Raw genomic sequence first — 16,240 nt, 5'->3', positions numbered from 1 at the left:
AACTGTTTCATAATAGGCTCTTCACAGGAAAACATGAGTTACGTCAAAGTTCCTCGAACATTTAGGATAATGACAATTTGTATTAAAATAGACCAAATATAGTAGATTTTTCTCGATAGTTTTTAATTTTAACATGTATTTTTTTCAGAACCAAACTGAATTTTACTTGCTACCATATTTGTGATTTATTTCTTTTTTTTTTAAGTTCTTGAGTGCTGGAGAATGAGATGTTTTGAAACATTGTCCTGAAAAATAAAATTAATTACGTAGAAATAATTATGTTCTTTTTCACATTAGTTATGTTCTTTTTCCCCCTGGTGGTTAATGAATGTTTCATAACAGCAGAGATAAGACTTAATATCGTTTTGTTGAACCAGTCCTTTACAATGTCCTTGAGGAAAATTATTTTGACCTGGCCCTTCTCACTGAATTTGATGTTAAGTCCTGATCTCTTTTTATCTTTTTAGCCATTTCTTATTTAATAACTTCCAAAATTATCCTGCACAACATTTGCTATTGATGGCAAAAATAATATCTTCCGTGATGGCTGGCTTTTATCTGATTTATTTCAGCAGCCTGTCTGCTCCTAGGGTGGAAGTGTTTGTCTTCTGATTTCTTTCTGTATTCTTAAACTGAAAGGAGTCAGTAAACTTCCAGATGTATTTCATGCATTTAAAGTTGCTAGGGATTTACCTTTTCGAAAGTACCTAATTTTGGTCTCTGACTGAAAATGAGCTGATGTTTTCACTGAACTGATACCTACACTTTCATGATCTGATGAAATTAGAATGTTAATTCTGTGGGGCAAATATTGAGTTAGAAATTCACTTTTTGTTCACTTCCCTTTGTTTTCTAAGAACAAAGTTGTGTGTGCTGTGACTGTTAACTCTGGCTTTGATATCTCATAGTTATCTTTCTGTGGTTTTAATTGTTTTCAGTGAATGGCAGGTGGAACCTCTGCCTTCTATAAACCTTCCTCATTCCTTGTGAGAAATAAATTATGTTCAAAGGCATTTATTTACATCAAACCACAATTAGAAAACAGAATTGCTTTCTTCATTGCCTCTTCTTGTGTTCAGTTTTGGGCACCTCAGCACAGGAAAGACATGGAGGTACTGGAGCAGGTCCAGAGAAGGGCAGAGAGGCTCGTGAAGGGCTTGGAGAATCAGCTCTACGAGGAGAGGCTGAGGGAGCTGGGGCTGTTTAGTCTGGGGAAAAGGAGGCTGAGGGGAGACCTTATTGCCGTCTTCCAGTACCTGAAAGGTGCTTACAGTGAGAGTGGGGCAGGTCTCTTCTCACTAGTGACAAGTGACAGGACGAGGGGAAATGGCCTCAAGTTGCGCCAGGGAAAGTTTAGGTTGGATATTAGGAAGAACTTCTTTACAGAAAGGGTGGTTAGGTACTGGAATGGGCTCCCCAGGGAGGTGGTTGAATCGCCATCCCTGGATGTGTTTAAGAGCCGTTTGGATGTGGTACTCAGGGATATGATTTAGCAGAGGGTTTTTAGAGTTAGGGTACTGGTTAGGCTGTGGTTGGACTTGTGGTTGTACGGGGCTGTGAGCACCTTGGTCTAGAGGGAGGTGTCCCTGCTTATAGCATGGGGTTGGAATCTTAAAGGTCTGTTCCAACCCAGACCTTTCTATGATTCTACTATGAATGTATTTAAAGCATATAAACTTTTTCATTCTAGTGTTTAGCAATCTGTCTGTCTGACAAGGTTTGAATTGTTTCAGTGTGGTTAATATATTTTGTTACTGAAATTCTGAATTAGCCTGTTTTGTGTTTTTTTTTGTTCTTTTTTTGTATCTATTTGTTTTTAGAGTGGAGCATGTTACACAGCACAGCTACTGCATTGCAGGCTTGCTCTCTTCAGATAGGAAGTTCAGATGAGAAACAGCAGTTCAAGTCCACTTTTCTACTGTCATATCTCATTTACATAATGACTTTCATAAACTTGTCAGTCATTCAGCATATAAGTACTTAATTATTTTTGTGTTTTGTACCTGCTGTTTACCTCAAAAGCTTGTTCTTTCTGATTAAAAGCCTTTTCTTAATATCCAACCTAATTCTTAGGTGGAGCATCGTTAAGACTCCTCTCATAAAAAAGGCTTGTAATTCCCATGGTCATCCCACTAGCTCAGGTCTGATGGGAGTCCATTGTTCTTGAACACAGGTGATCAGGATTATGATGTTTTCCAGATGAGGTTTCACAAATGCTCTCTGTAATCATGATGTTATTTTCCTTTATCCTGGGAATATGCTAGGCAATTCACCGTTTTTTACTTTCCTATTATTTATTTATTTATTTTTACTGCAACAGAAAATAAAATAATTGAATTCTGTGGTGGAATTTGTCACCAAATACCTTGTCATAATGTTTGTGTTCTCTTTTTTTTTATAAAGATGTGTGTTTGACGTGTTTTTTAGCATGGAGAAGAGAAGGCTCTGGGGAGACCTCATTGTGGCCTTCCAATACTTGAAGGGAGCATATAAACAGGAGGGGGAATGGCTGATTATGAGAGGGTGGATAGTGATGGGGCAAGGGGGAGTGGTTTTAAACTGAGACAGGGGAGGTTTATGTTAGATATTAGGAGGACATTTTCCACACAGAGGGTGGTGACGCACTGGAACAGGTTGCCCAAGGAAGCTGTGGATGCCCCATCTCTAGAGGCTTTCAAGGCCGGGCTGGATGTGGCTCTGGGCAGCCTGGTCTGGTGGTTGGCGACCCTGCACATAGCAGAGGGGTTGAAACTGGATGATCATTGTGGTCCTTTTCAACCCAGGCCATGCCATGATTCTATTTTCTATGTTAGTCAAAATGTAGTATGAACATTTCTTCTACAAATGTTTTATTTGTTTGTTTTAATTTTTGCAGCTGGTACTTGTTTGTAAATAAAATAACTTCTCCAGTTGCTAATGAGGAGCATTTATAAATAGCCATTGAAGATGGTTGTTTCTTGAGTTAAAATGAATATAATTGTTTCTTTTTGAGGCTTTAAAAATGGGAATGTTGGATCCTCAGTAGTGTGAACTGAAAGTGCTTTCAGAAAGTTGTGCTTTGACTCTTGCTAACTAAAAGGCACTGGAGGACTTCTATGGTGATGAGATAGAATGAAATCTTGGAGAAGTCTGTTTCTTCTTCACCTCCTTTTTTCAGCTGTCTAGGTGATAATCCTAACAAACAGTGTGCATTTGTATTTAGTTCAAGCGAAAAGTGCATGAAGTGCATAGTTTTCCCAGCCCTTTTGAGTTCTCTTGCAAAAGAATTCTGTCTCCGTGGTAACGATTAAAACTGGGGAAGTTGCTCTTTGTTGGAGTCTTGTACCCTATCCAAGCTCAAAATGTCTACTGGTGCTTGGTGCCTTCCTGCTTTGCATCAGTTCTGTGTTCCCATGATCTGTTAGTTTTGTTCTTTTATGCAAGGATAACTTTGGTAAAGGGGAAAAAAGAAAAGAACCAACTCTGAGATACCAGCGTAGTTTTGCTTTCCCATCTGCAGTACTTTGCTTCCTCAGAACATAGATTAGAAATGATGAGGTTGGCAGGAAGGGCCATGGGTTTGAAATGTGTGTGTTTATGCAGGTGCTGACTGCTGTGAGCTATGTGCAAAATAGCCTTACCCCAGCTTTTCTTGTTTCATTTCAGTTACCTTCTAGAAAATAGGTTCTCTTCCTAACACAGATGGATAATCAAGGCTTATTAACCTGGTAACCTGTGTCTTGAAACTGGACATGATTATCTTGCTTAAATCTCATATCCTTTCTACAGAGCCCCAATTAATAGCTTTATTAATATTCAAAGACTCATGCTTTTAGATTTAGGATAGAAGTTTTTGCCACTCTGGCTGTCTTCATACAGATAGATTAAACATTGCTGCCACCTTGAGGCAGTTGTTTTATGTTACATTGTGTTGGAGTTTCATACATTGACTCTGAAGGGAACCTAAAGGAAAGCTGGGGAGGGACTTTCTATAAGGGCATGCAGTGACAGGATGAGGGAAAGTGGCTTTAAACTGGAAGAAGGTAAATTTAGACTAGATATTAGGAAGAACTTTTTTACTGTGAGGGTGATGAGATGCTGGCATAGGTTGCCCAGAGAGGCTGTGGATGCCCCCTCCCTGGAAGCATTCAAGACCAGGCTGGATGTGGCTGTGAGCAACGTGGTCTAGAGGGAGGTGTCCCTGCATATAGCAGTGGGTTGGAACTGGGTGATCGTAAAGGGCCCTTCCAACCCAAACCATTCTGTGATTCTGTTCTATGACTCTTTTATGTGAGTAAATCATTGCAAGGGTACAGAGTGGGCCAGTGAGGAATTTTAGTAGGTGTTATCCAAAGACACAGCCATAGATGAAAACAGGTTAAAAGCATGATTTTTGATGGAACGTTGCTCTTTGTAGCAGGGGAATAAAAGAAAGAAAGAAAGAAAAAAGGAATAGAAGGAGAGCTGTGTAGAGTGAGGACTTACTGCTGAAAGATCCTATAAAAATAACGTTAAAAAAATCTGAAGAAGGAGCAAGAATACTAAATGGAAATATTTTGTAAGGGCAGTTAAAATTTCTTTATGCTCAGACAGTACACAGATTCTAAGAACAAACAAATGTCTCAGTTGTTGCTGTGTTTATGGGAGATAGTATTTCTTTAGATAAACCCAAAGAAGATCTTGCATTTGCTTTTTCCAGCCTCCTTCCTACCTTCCTTGCCTTCACTATAGCAGAGAGAGTCTAATGTAAGTCTACTCAGCTTTGTAGTCAAATATAAAATAGGGATTTCTGTTGTGAGAGGGGAGAGCAATTAAATAAAGGTAATTCACTGAATTACGCAGCTGGTTGTTTCAATCAAATCCACTGATGGTGACACTGATGGATTCTAATTCCTCATCACAATAGTGTGGAAGAGGAATGTGTTGCTAAAAGCACCATCATTTGATGAAACTCGAAGCGTCCATGCCTGGTTTTCAATTTCAGTAGCTAAGTCATAAGCATTTAGGATTTTTAAACATGGTGGAAATGCCAATATAAAGTTGTAACAGTCACATCTGTGTAGGACCCATGTGAAATTTAAAGGTGTGGTGTGAAAGCATGTGAGATTTTCACAGAATCACAGAATCATAGGGGTTGGGAAGGACCTCCAGAGATCATCGAGTCCAACCCCCCTGCCAAAGCAGTTTTCCTACACCAGGTATTCTATTTTGTTTATGTTTTTTTTTTTTTTTTTTTTTTTTTTAGTTTTCTATTTTTTTTACATTTTTTCTGTGTGACTTCAGAAATACTGGCCTTTTTTAATTTTTTTATTTTTTAATTATTCACCTCAAATGTAATAAATCTCACTACTAAACAGTTCCGGGTTTCATATTCCTGTCCTTGCTGACGAGTATGCCGGAGTATTGACAACTGCAGAACGTTTCATCTGACCTCTAAAACAGTTTGTGGAGCTGCAGGGTAGGAATATTATCTAAGTCTGCAGCAGGGCTGCCTGTTTTCTCTGCTTCTTTAGCTGAGTGCAATCCAAACACCAGAGCTGGGTAACAGAGAAGTTGCAAATAAGTGAAAACTTAATTTTCAAGCTTTAATGTTGTGAGCAAATTTAATTACAGCAGTCAGTTTTAGAAGTGTATTTGTCTGACTTACCACTCTATAATAGCCGTGTATTTATCTTGTAGTAATTACACTGGAAGCTGAAATGGTCTTAAAGTAATAACTGAGCCCTGTTCTTCTGCAGATAACTAGTTCAGTGTCTTCTCGATGTCTAGAAAATAGTGTATTTCATGGAATGCTGTGTGCTCAAACCACAGTTGAAGCAGTTTTTCTGTTGGTATTGGAACTCCAAACCCTTCCTGTGGAATAAGATTAGATTCCTTTGCGATTGTAAAGTGTGTAGTGGGACACACCTGTAAAGAAAAAAACAAAAACAAAAGCTGCCCATGAGAGATGGCATTAGCATATCACATCCCTGCTGTGTTTATTTCAGGAAGGATAATAACCAAACAATCAGCCATTACTTCTTGATTGCTTGCGAGATTAGTGAAATGGTATCCCATCTGTATATTGTTAAACAGAAACGTGCTCTTCTATAGAAAGCTGGATGCATCGAATGATTGTTTTCCTTGGTTTGGATTCTACAGCTTTTTATGTCTTTCTGAGAACAGGAGCTGAAAACTCAATCTTTCTGGGATGAATTTGGAAGGAGATAATTGCAATCATTAAATTGTTCAAGTACAAATTATCCAGATTAGATCATTTCTGATACATACGCGAAGGGGATATTTTTGAAAGGATTTATTAGTTCTCAGATATGTTAACTTTACATTGTTTTTGTTCAGTAATGTATGTAAGTTAATGGAAAATTGTACATAAAGATGCGACTCAAGTGTTTGATGGCAAAAATGTACTATTAGAATTTAATAGCATTGGTTTCTAGTGCTTATTATATTTGCAAGAGTATGAATATGCAAAATGAATCAGAGATAAGCATTAACAGCTAATGTCCTTTTCACTTTATTACAGTCAGAGACTAGAAATGAAAGCACAAGTTGCAGATGCGTTCATAGCAAAATTCCAACTGACACCAGATGAAATGAACCTCCTTCGAGGCACGAAAGATGAGCCAATTACTGAGGTAACTCAGTGAACATTAAAAGCTTTGCCCTGAACTAAAATGTAAAAACATCCTAACTGAGATCTTATTATCGGCTTGTAGTTTCATTTTTTTATGGAGGAATGTACCTTTTAACACAGTGCGGAATTTCTGATGAGTTTGAAATGTGTGATGAAAGATTTTGGTAGCAAGAAAGAAAACCAGCATTAAATTCTAGTTTGTATAATGAGTTTAAGGAGCAATAAGAGCTGTCATGTATTCCTGCACTTCAAAAAGACCTTTATGGAGCCTCAGTTTTCAGTAGAGATGTTTTAAAACTACTACATGCTCAAATAAAGCAAATGAGAAATTGATGTCCTTCAGTACTAAGTAGTGCTCTTGTGTGTGTGTGATAGGACAAAGGGGAATGGTTTTAAACTGAGACAGGGGAGGTTTAGGTTAGATATTGGGAGGAAGTTTTTCACACAGAGGGTGGTGATGCACTGGAACAGGTTGCCCAAGGAAGCTGTGGATGCCCCATCCCTGGAGGCATTCAAGGCCAGGCTGGATGTTGCTCTGGGCAGCCTGGTCTGGTGGTTGGCGACCCTGCACATAGCAGGGGGGTTGAAGCTACACGATCATTGTGGTCTTTTTCAACCCAGGCCATTCTATGATTCTATGTGTGTGTGTGTACAGGTATGTATATATAATCAGCATTCAGTAACTTAGATCAATATAATTTGGGACTTTCTCTTTTTATTATTTTGTTGATAAAGATACTAGGTGCTGCTTCACTTTCAGCCACCTTCCAGAGCAAGTTTTTTAAAATGTTCATTTTTTGGTAATGCAGGTTATTGTTCTGCAGTACGAGCAAACTGAATAATGAGAGAACTGAGAATACTTAATAGATTTTTTTATTGTAGTTGCGTAGAAACCTCCACTTAAATGCAGACTACCTGCTGAGACATAGTATCTCATTCCCACAGGCATCCTGTTTCCAGTTCAAGCATTATTGAAGACGTGAAACAGATAACCATAAACAATGCTAATGAAAGCATAAGTGGAATGTGTTAAATGGTTGTGCGCTTGAGTAATTGCTGTATGCTTTTGTTCCAACTATTATCATGAAATAACATTCAGATTTCTAAACAGCACATTGCAAGGAACAATGATAGCAGCGCTGTGCTATTTACTGAGTGCTTGGTTTGCAGCCGAGCAAGGATTAATCCTTTTAATACTTTGACCTACCTAAGAAATGTTACAAACTTCAGTAATAAAGTTTCAGGCACACTGGCTGATTCTAAAGTAGGTAAAAAGCACCGACTTTAAAGTCAGGCTTCTGGTTTGGGGAGATTTTACACGTATATTTCTGGGTTTTTACAAATACATGATCTTCAACACAGTTGATGCAAGCCAGTGTGTTAAATCAATTGACTGTTTCTCTTAAGATAGTTTTATATGACTTGAAACAGAATGGAACTCTTCTGAGGCAAATTGTATTCAAGTCACAAAGGAAGCAGCCACATCTCAATCTCTGGTCTCCCTTATAGTGTTTGAAAGAAGACTTTGTAATAAGAAGTGTTTGATAATGTTAGTAGATTTGCATTAATGCTTTAAAATAGTAGCAAAACAGCCTTCTTGCTCCAACCTCAGTGTCTTCTACAGGATTTTTTTCTTCTCTACTGGTGATACATTATTTGAGATGGAAATGTTATGTTGGAAATCCTTGGTGTAGTATGTTGTAAAGGCTTAATTTTTCTTAGGATTACCCTATTATATGAAAACAAAACATAGTGTAATCATTGTACTATGTGGTGTTTTACTTTACTCTGTAGTTGCTAATGTTAATAAGGGGATGATAGTGGAATACATAATAATACCCTCAAAACCTCCCAGAATTGATAGCTAAATGTAGAATCTATGCCCATTACCTCCAGGACAGATTAAAAACACATCTTGGTGGCTATTTAAAAAAAAAAAAAGAAACAAGATGTTGCAGAAAGGAGTGATGCAATGGGAGAGAAAAATGTCAAGACGTTGTTAAGATGGAATGAAGGATGAGAAGCAGCAGGGAAGCTTATATTTACAAGCAGCACGAAAATGAAATTAAAAGCGGGAGTATAAACTGCAAGGGGTGTAAATGAGAATTTGCTTTCTTTTTCTTTTTCTTTTTTCGTTTAACCCTGTGTTTATTTTATTTACTGGTTTAGGACTTTTTCAAGGCTTTGGGAAGAGTAAAGCAAATTCATGATGATGTCAAGATTCTCCTCCGGACAAATCAGCAAAGGGCAGGGTAAGTGTTACTTAAATGCAAGATAACCTTTGCTAGTTACAAACAAAAGTTATGGCAGGGTCTCGGTCTTTATTTCTCATGACCTTCTGGAAGATTTCACATCAAAATGAAGAACATTTAAAGGTATTAATTTTCATACTTTTAATAATGGTACTTTTAATACTTTTCTGGTAGTACTACCTAGAATAGTGTTTGCAAATAAAAAATTTCTGTCTTGTAGCTTGGAAATTATGGAACAGATGGCTTTACTGCAAGAAACGTCTTATGAGCGACTTTACAGATGGACTCAAAGTAGGACTGCCATTCTTTTTTGTGTATGAATATGGTGATGATGATGCCTTTAATTCTTTGATGTGGATTGAACTCAACAGAAACTTTTTCCAAGACTCATTAACAAAGCTTTGGGTTTCCTTCTTACTTTGTCTAAAAGCAACCTTTTATGAACCAAGTGGTTAACTGGAGAGTCCCCCCTTTTTTGGTCCAACCTCATCTGTTTGTAAAACAGAAGTTACGTATTTGTATTTTCAGATGTCTTTCCACAAGCAACAATAATTACAGTTAGATAGTCTAAGGAAATTGCTAAGTGTATTGCATTTTATTTTCTCACAGGTCACAGGAAAATTCTGTTCTTTTTTATAAGTGGCTTATTAAAACAAACAAACAAAACCAACTTATTTTATTAAGATGCTCTTTTGAATCGTAGGTGATTATTTTTTCATGTCTTCAGGATCCAAGCACTGGTTTTAGATATGATATATAACAGCATAAAATGTAGATACTTTTAAATTACTTCTGTCAAGTAATCTATAGCAAGAGGTGTGCAATAAGCTAGTGCAAAGAGAGATGAAAATCGTTGGCTGTTCTTCAGTGGGTGCTGAAGTCTCAGATAGTTGTTGCAGTTTCATCCTAACAAAAATTAAGCATTATTATGCTGTTGTGTGATTTAGTTTATGCGATTTCAACATTCCTGCATAGGCTTTGGAAGATTATATAGTTATGTCATTAAAGTGAAAGCAAAAACAAAGAAACAAAAAGCCCTCACAGCTTGGCTAAACGCTTGCTCCATTTTTTTCCTCAGTGCTTTATCTGGGATGTGTCAATCTCTTATATAAAACCTGACAGAATTTTTATGGTTGAATGATTTAACGTCTGCATGTGGGTGTAAGCAGATAATAAGCTTCCCTTAATTTTTACTTCTGTTGAGATTTGTGATGGACATCCAGTTTACAGCAAAGTACTGCTTAAGGGGGGAAATTAATTACATTAATACAAACAAAGCCAGGTAGCACATTCTGGAGGCTTGAATTCAAAATCAGAAACTTCTGAATCTGTAGCCCCTTTTCTTATTTGTCAGCCTTGTGGAAAACGTATTACACTGTAAAGAAGGCATTTTTATCTCTGTTGATTTGTTATAGATGAATGCAGGACTTTGACACAAGAATCCTGTGACATTTCTCCAGTTCTTGCTCAAGCCATGGAAGCCTTACAAGACAGACCTGTTCTCTACAAGTAAGTCGGTGTTCATGACAATCTATAACATAAATTAGTATTTTCAGCCCATGGAAATTGAAGACTGCAATGATTTGCAGTACAAAGGACAGTGACAATTTAGTCTTCCATCAGATTTGAAGAAATAAATAATAAAAATATTAGAATTATCTAAAATTCAGAAGTTTCTTTGACATACCTATGATATAGTAGATGTTGGACTTCTTCAAACTTTTTGCTTTATAAATAAAATGACAGACTTGTTGTTTATATTTGAATTTGTGCTGCTGTCCTTGCAGGGTTTTTCTGTAGAGAAAAAAAGCTATCCAAATGACAGGATCGTCTCACTTAAATTCCCAAAGTGAAAAAATTGATAAGTGCTAATTAGCTTTTGCTGAAGCACTTTTGATAGTGAAGACATTTTTTAATGCTGACTGTACAAATCATAATCACAGAATTGTAGGGGCTGGAAAGAACCTCCAGAGGTCGCAGAGTCCAACCCCTACAAAAGCAGGCCCTCTACAGCAGGCTGCACAGGTTGGCATCCAGGTGGGTCTTAAGTATCTCCATAGGATACTTGACAACCTCTCTGGGCAGCCTGTTCCAGTACTCCATCACACTTACTGTGAAGAGGCATTGGGGGCACATTGGTGCAGAACTTCCTGTTCTCCAGTTTATGGCCGTTTCCCCTTGTCCTGTCCCTACAGACCACTGAAAAGAGGTTACTCATGTCTCTTTGACTCCTGAACTTAAGATACTTATAAATCAGATCCTCTCTGAGGAGAATGGAAGACAAGCTACTACATATGGGTCTTCAAAACATAGCGGGTATTTAGATATTTACTAATCCTCACTTGTTCAGTTGTTCAATGTAAATTAAATGGTAGTTTGTTGACGGCCACGAGGTGGCACTCTAAGAACTGTTTATGTTGGAGTGACCATATATCAGAGGATGTAGTTTTACCGTTAGCCCTGGTACGTTTAGCTTCTTTGACGTTGAAATTTTGTTTTGATTTTGCTCTTTACATGCATTGCAGCCAGCTGATACATTAGGCTGAAGTGAGGGGTTGGAGAGCCCTTTTTTTTTGCACTTTGTCCTCTGAGCCTTTTCTCACAGCTGATTAGGATCATTCACAGCATTTCATAGGGTTCTTTATAAATAAGTTTTGCATTTTCTGCAATAAGTAGTTTGTTAAATGGTGCTACTTTCAACTTCATAAAACTATAGTTTTGCTCTTTTAAACTGACTGAAAACAGCAAAAACTGAAGTATCTTCTGTATAAACCCACAGCTATCTAGCTTAAAATGAATCTGCAATAGAGACTTTATTTTTCTCCTAACTTTTTTTCTTATAAATAGCTATGTTGATAAGAAAATGTTACCAAAGTTAATAAATAAATAAATAAGATGAAAGGACACTTTTTTTCCTCCTGGAACTGTAAAAAGATGGAACCATGTCTCACTCACCATAGATTATCATTGTCAAAATTGAAATGTAAAAACTAGATCATGGAAGAAAATACCTTTTAATTGCTGTTATTCGTATGAGCTGAGCCCAGCTTCCCTTCCAAATTACTGCCCCAGAATTTGATAAAGGTTGTGATTTGATTGGATAAAAGTAAGACGGAGAAGAACAGTTTGGAAACAAGACAACATAAATAAGTAAACAAGAATTTGTAATGTTAATTTTCAGGTGACAGAAAGATTGTACTTTGGATGGCCTTTTGGAAACTAACTACAGAGCTGAAAAAATGTATTTCACTTTGCTTTTACTTCGTATTTCTAACAAACATTGAGAACTGTTTAATAGATAATACATGGAGTCGTAGTTCAAAACAGTGTTCCTCTTCCATCCTCCACCCTGATTTCCAGAGCTTTTCCACTGCCTTCTTCCTTCCCTCACAAATGGTTATTATTATTTTACTGGGTTTTTGAAAAACTGGAATAGGAATGAAAGGCATCTAAATGTTGTTTTCTTCCCCTAAAATAATACTAAATAGTGTGTTTCTAGTACAAGTAATTGCTACTAATTAATTTTTATGCATGTCAGATTTCAGGGTTGTAATCCCCTATTCTACTGAGACCGACATGAAAACGAGTTGTATTTTTCTTTTTTAACCAAAATTACCATTACTAACTGCTGAATTCAAATCAAAAGGGTCTTACGATCTCACTGTTACATTATCCTGCTGTATTTGTAACAACAGCTGTTTATTAGAGGGGGGAAGCTTGGCTGCTTTTTCCTAACATCGGAGCTGCAGTGCTGCTATTCCTGGGCTGTGGGCAGTCAGTGGATTCTAGATTTCTTTTAACTGCATACATTTTGTAAGTAATGATTGATTAAGGGCTTATTTTATCAACCTTTTGTTAAAACAAAAACCAAAAAGCATATCTTTACTCTCTGAGTAAGGAAGTACAGTGTATGAGGAATACTGAAAAAGAAATTTCAAGATTCTTCACTCTGCTCCTCCCATTAATAGTAACTCAGATGAAAAAAAGAACAAAAATGAGTGATTCATTCAACTATTTATAGTATAAGAAAAATCTAATTGAACATAACTTGAAACATGTATGACACAGTGTATTATTTCCCTTTGTATTCTGTCCTTCGTGTCTGTTTAATTGTGAGCACAGTACTTATTTAACTTCAGTCAGTGAGTAACATGCTTTCTATTATTATTATTTTATTTTTGTATCTGTTCAGCTGCTGGGTGTCATGGGTAAGTGACACCAAGCCTACTCTTTGGCATTTCTTCTGTTATGTTGGGAAAATATGCTGTTGTCTTTGTTCTTTTTCCTCATTGTAGTTTGTGGATCATATTCAAAATACTTAAATTCTGTTTTTCAAAAAACGGATTGTTCCATTGCTTTCTAAAGTTCTGTTTTAACCAGGTAAATCAAGGGTGTTAGCAGTGTTCGTTTCCCATCCATCAGCTGTCATTGTGCTTTCACCCCAGCAGGAAAGTAGCCTTCTTCAAAAATGAGCTTTGTGTATCTTCTGGGTACCATCTCTATTACCAGAATGCCATTTGAGATTCAGCAGTCTGAGTTACAATTATCTGTGCTTTAAATATGTAACTTAGATTCATTTGATTGACATCAGACAACCATGTGCAAATAACTTTGTCACTACTAATCATCTGGTGATCTGGAGGAATGAGGAGGCTTTGTGTTGTGGCAATGATTTGCTGCTTCTGTCATTCAGTTGTGAGCCACATGTGAACAGGAGTCCCAGACCTGTCAATACACGCTTACGTGTGCAAAGACAGAAATGATTTTGCATTTATTTACTTGTGCGTGGTAAGTGAACACAAGGGTCAAAGAAAAACCATCTGTAGTATTTGTTATGTAGCGACAATAATGTCAGGAAGTTTTGAATGCTGTATAGTAGAAGCATTGGTGCAAGTTTTTAGAACTACAGAAATGATGACTCATATTAACTGTAAAAGGGAAGAGATTAAATGTGATACGGTAGACTGTTCTCTTTTACCCATTTTCATGTTTTGATTACAGGTACACTCTGGATGAGTTTGGAACAGCTCGAAGGAGTGCTGTCGTCCGTGGCTTTATAGATGCTCTCACCAGAGGAGGTCTGGGAGGTACTCCCCGCCCTATTGAAATGCACTCGCATGATCCTCTGAGGTACTGTACTGGGAATGTATAAGGAATAATCCTTCTTTTGCCTGTTCACACTTTGAATCCTTCACACCATAAACTCCTGTTTCACGCAGAAATTTTTGTCTTTGTTTAGGTATGTAGGAGACATGCTGGCCTGGCTGCATCAAGCTACAGCTTCTGAAAAAGAACATCTAGAGGCTATGTTAAAGCTTGTAACCATTGAAGGTAGTACTTGATTTCAAAACGTATACTGAGGAGTGATAAGAAAGTAAGCTAAGAAGTGCGAATGGGCTTAAGTTTTGAGAGTTTTCATTTGCCTGGAATTAACTTCAGAATAACATAGGGTTGCGTTTTGTCAGAAGTCCTTAGTGAAGAAGAATACTTCAAATTACATTCTTTTCATTTTACTATATTCACTACATTTACGCTAAATTTACAAAAAGACATTTTGGACTGTAGCTGAGAGTTCAGAATTGTCCACAAGATGTAAGTATATCTTTAAACACATTATCACAAGGTTATTTTTTGAGAACTGTTATTCCTTTCTCTGTTCCTTCTATTTTACAAACAAGGGAATTTTCATCTGTCAGGTAATAGGTTTCTGAAGGACACAGTAGGCCACTGTAGATACAGCTTTATGATAACAAGTATCTCATTTATTAATGAAACTGTAGATTCTCATGCAGATTTTTCAGCAGTTTTTCTCTCTTTTAAATATGTTGAACCATGATTTTGAGAACTTTTTTCAGTAGAAGCTGTAATGTGATGGGTCTCTACACCTTCAGACAGACTTACTAAACAGGGGGCCAGACTTACACACAAGTGCCAACAAAGCCTGGAAGGTGCAGCTGTCAACTGTTCCTCTGCATCTCTGGAAAAAAATCTGATAATGAGTATGGTTGTAGGATAAGATCTATAAGATGAAACAGTACTTAATGGGATACCACTGAATATAGAAGAAAACCTTAAGTGGGAAGTGCAGTTTTATGGTTCAGACTAAATAGATTGAGATTATATGCTTTGTATAAAAACGGATCCTAATCTGGTACTAATGAGTGTGTACAGTGTATGTGGCACTGAGAGGTTTGAAGTGAATGATCAATATTGTTGTGCAGTCTTCAGGTTGCACAGGCTGCGGCAGAAGTTAAGTTAGTTTAACTTGTCCATTTAAGAGTGGACATCTTGTTGGTTTGTGATTATAGATAATGAGAGTTGTTTTCTTTCCAGAAGGCTAATCTTCCTAACAAAAGATAGCTCTGATATAGGCGTTTCTGGAGACTCTTCATCAAAACTGTTTTGTTTTTCCCTGTTTCCTGTAGAGGGAGACTGAGCATACAGCTAGCATACAGTAGATGAGCAATTTTTAAGGTGAAATGTAGAGAAATACTGTCTCACCTATACTAGGTCAGTCAAATGTTTTGTCTCTAGTTTCACTTCGAATAGTTTTTTGGAGGTGGAATTGTTTTTATTATTTTAAGTCAGGTGTCTCTGAGTTCAGATCACTGTTAAGTCCTTCTATAAGCCCTATATAATTTTAGGACTGTGGGGAAGGTGTTGAGTCGCACTGACACAAAATTCTTCCCCCTCTCTTTATAAAAGAAGGAAAAAAGGCAACATGTCTGTCTGTGGGTAGAAACAGATGTAGAGTTGGTCCCAGTAGAAGAAGATCTGTGTGTACCATTTTGGAGAGCTATTCATTATTTTGACTTTAGAAAGAACAGAATCCATAGCCCGTAACAAAGTACTCCTGAGTAACTTGAAAAGCTTTAAAATTACAAACTTGCAAGTATTAGCCCTTGAAAATTTATCTGGCCAGAAAAGCAGTTCAAATATTAAGCACTGCAAAATTCAGAGTAGGTCAGTGATTTTGCATTGTACTGGACCTGAAAGTGATTTTGCATCTCTTAAGAGTTGTTTAATCTGTAATTCTTCCATGTCACCATGACTTGCTAATAATTGGAACACTTTATATAATCAATTGTGTTGGAAGATTTGCTTTTGCTCTTTGCTAAGTCTAAAATACCCTAATTAGATCTGAAAGTGTATGTGATGGCACAAGCATACGATATACCAAAATTGTAATTCTGTGTTCTGTGCTATTTGAACTTGTATATTTTTTGCAGCTAAAATTTCATACCCAAGAACTTGTTAATGAGTCAGTCTGGTTTAGAAACATGATTGCAAAGATGTGCTCGTTATATTGATGAACCAGAAAAAGGTGGCTGTTCCTACCAAAGAAATGTGTACATTATTAGGATGTTTTGGGGAG

General features: G+C 37.1%; 1 protein-coding gene across 1 annotated transcript in view; it reads left to right on the top strand.

Moving 5' to 3' along the window:
* COG6 (component of oligomeric golgi complex 6) overlaps positions 1–16,240 on the top strand; it is a 45,753-nt gene that overhangs the window by 4,970 nt on the left and 24,543 nt on the right. Inside the window, exons 5-10 of the mRNA XM_072360857.1 lie at positions 6,503–6,614; positions 8,783–8,865; positions 9,086–9,156; positions 10,281–10,374; positions 13,867–13,995; positions 14,105–14,196. Of these exons, the coding sequence (XP_072216958.1) occupies positions 6,503–6,614; positions 8,783–8,865; positions 9,086–9,156; positions 10,281–10,374; positions 13,867–13,995; positions 14,105–14,196 (581 nt within the window). The remainder of the gene's footprint in view (positions 1–6,502; positions 6,615–8,782; positions 8,866–9,085; positions 9,157–10,280; positions 10,375–13,866; positions 13,996–14,104; positions 14,197–16,240) is intronic.

Source organism: Excalfactoria chinensis, chromosome 1, assembly GCF_039878825.1.
Source record: "Excalfactoria chinensis isolate bCotChi1 chromosome 1, bCotChi1.hap2, whole genome shotgun sequence".
NCBI classification, from domain to species: Eukaryota; Metazoa; Chordata; class Aves; order Galliformes; family Phasianidae; genus Excalfactoria; species Excalfactoria chinensis.
The sequence above is the reverse complement of the archived record's forward strand: the minus strand, read 5'-3'. Positions and strand labels throughout refer to the sequence as shown.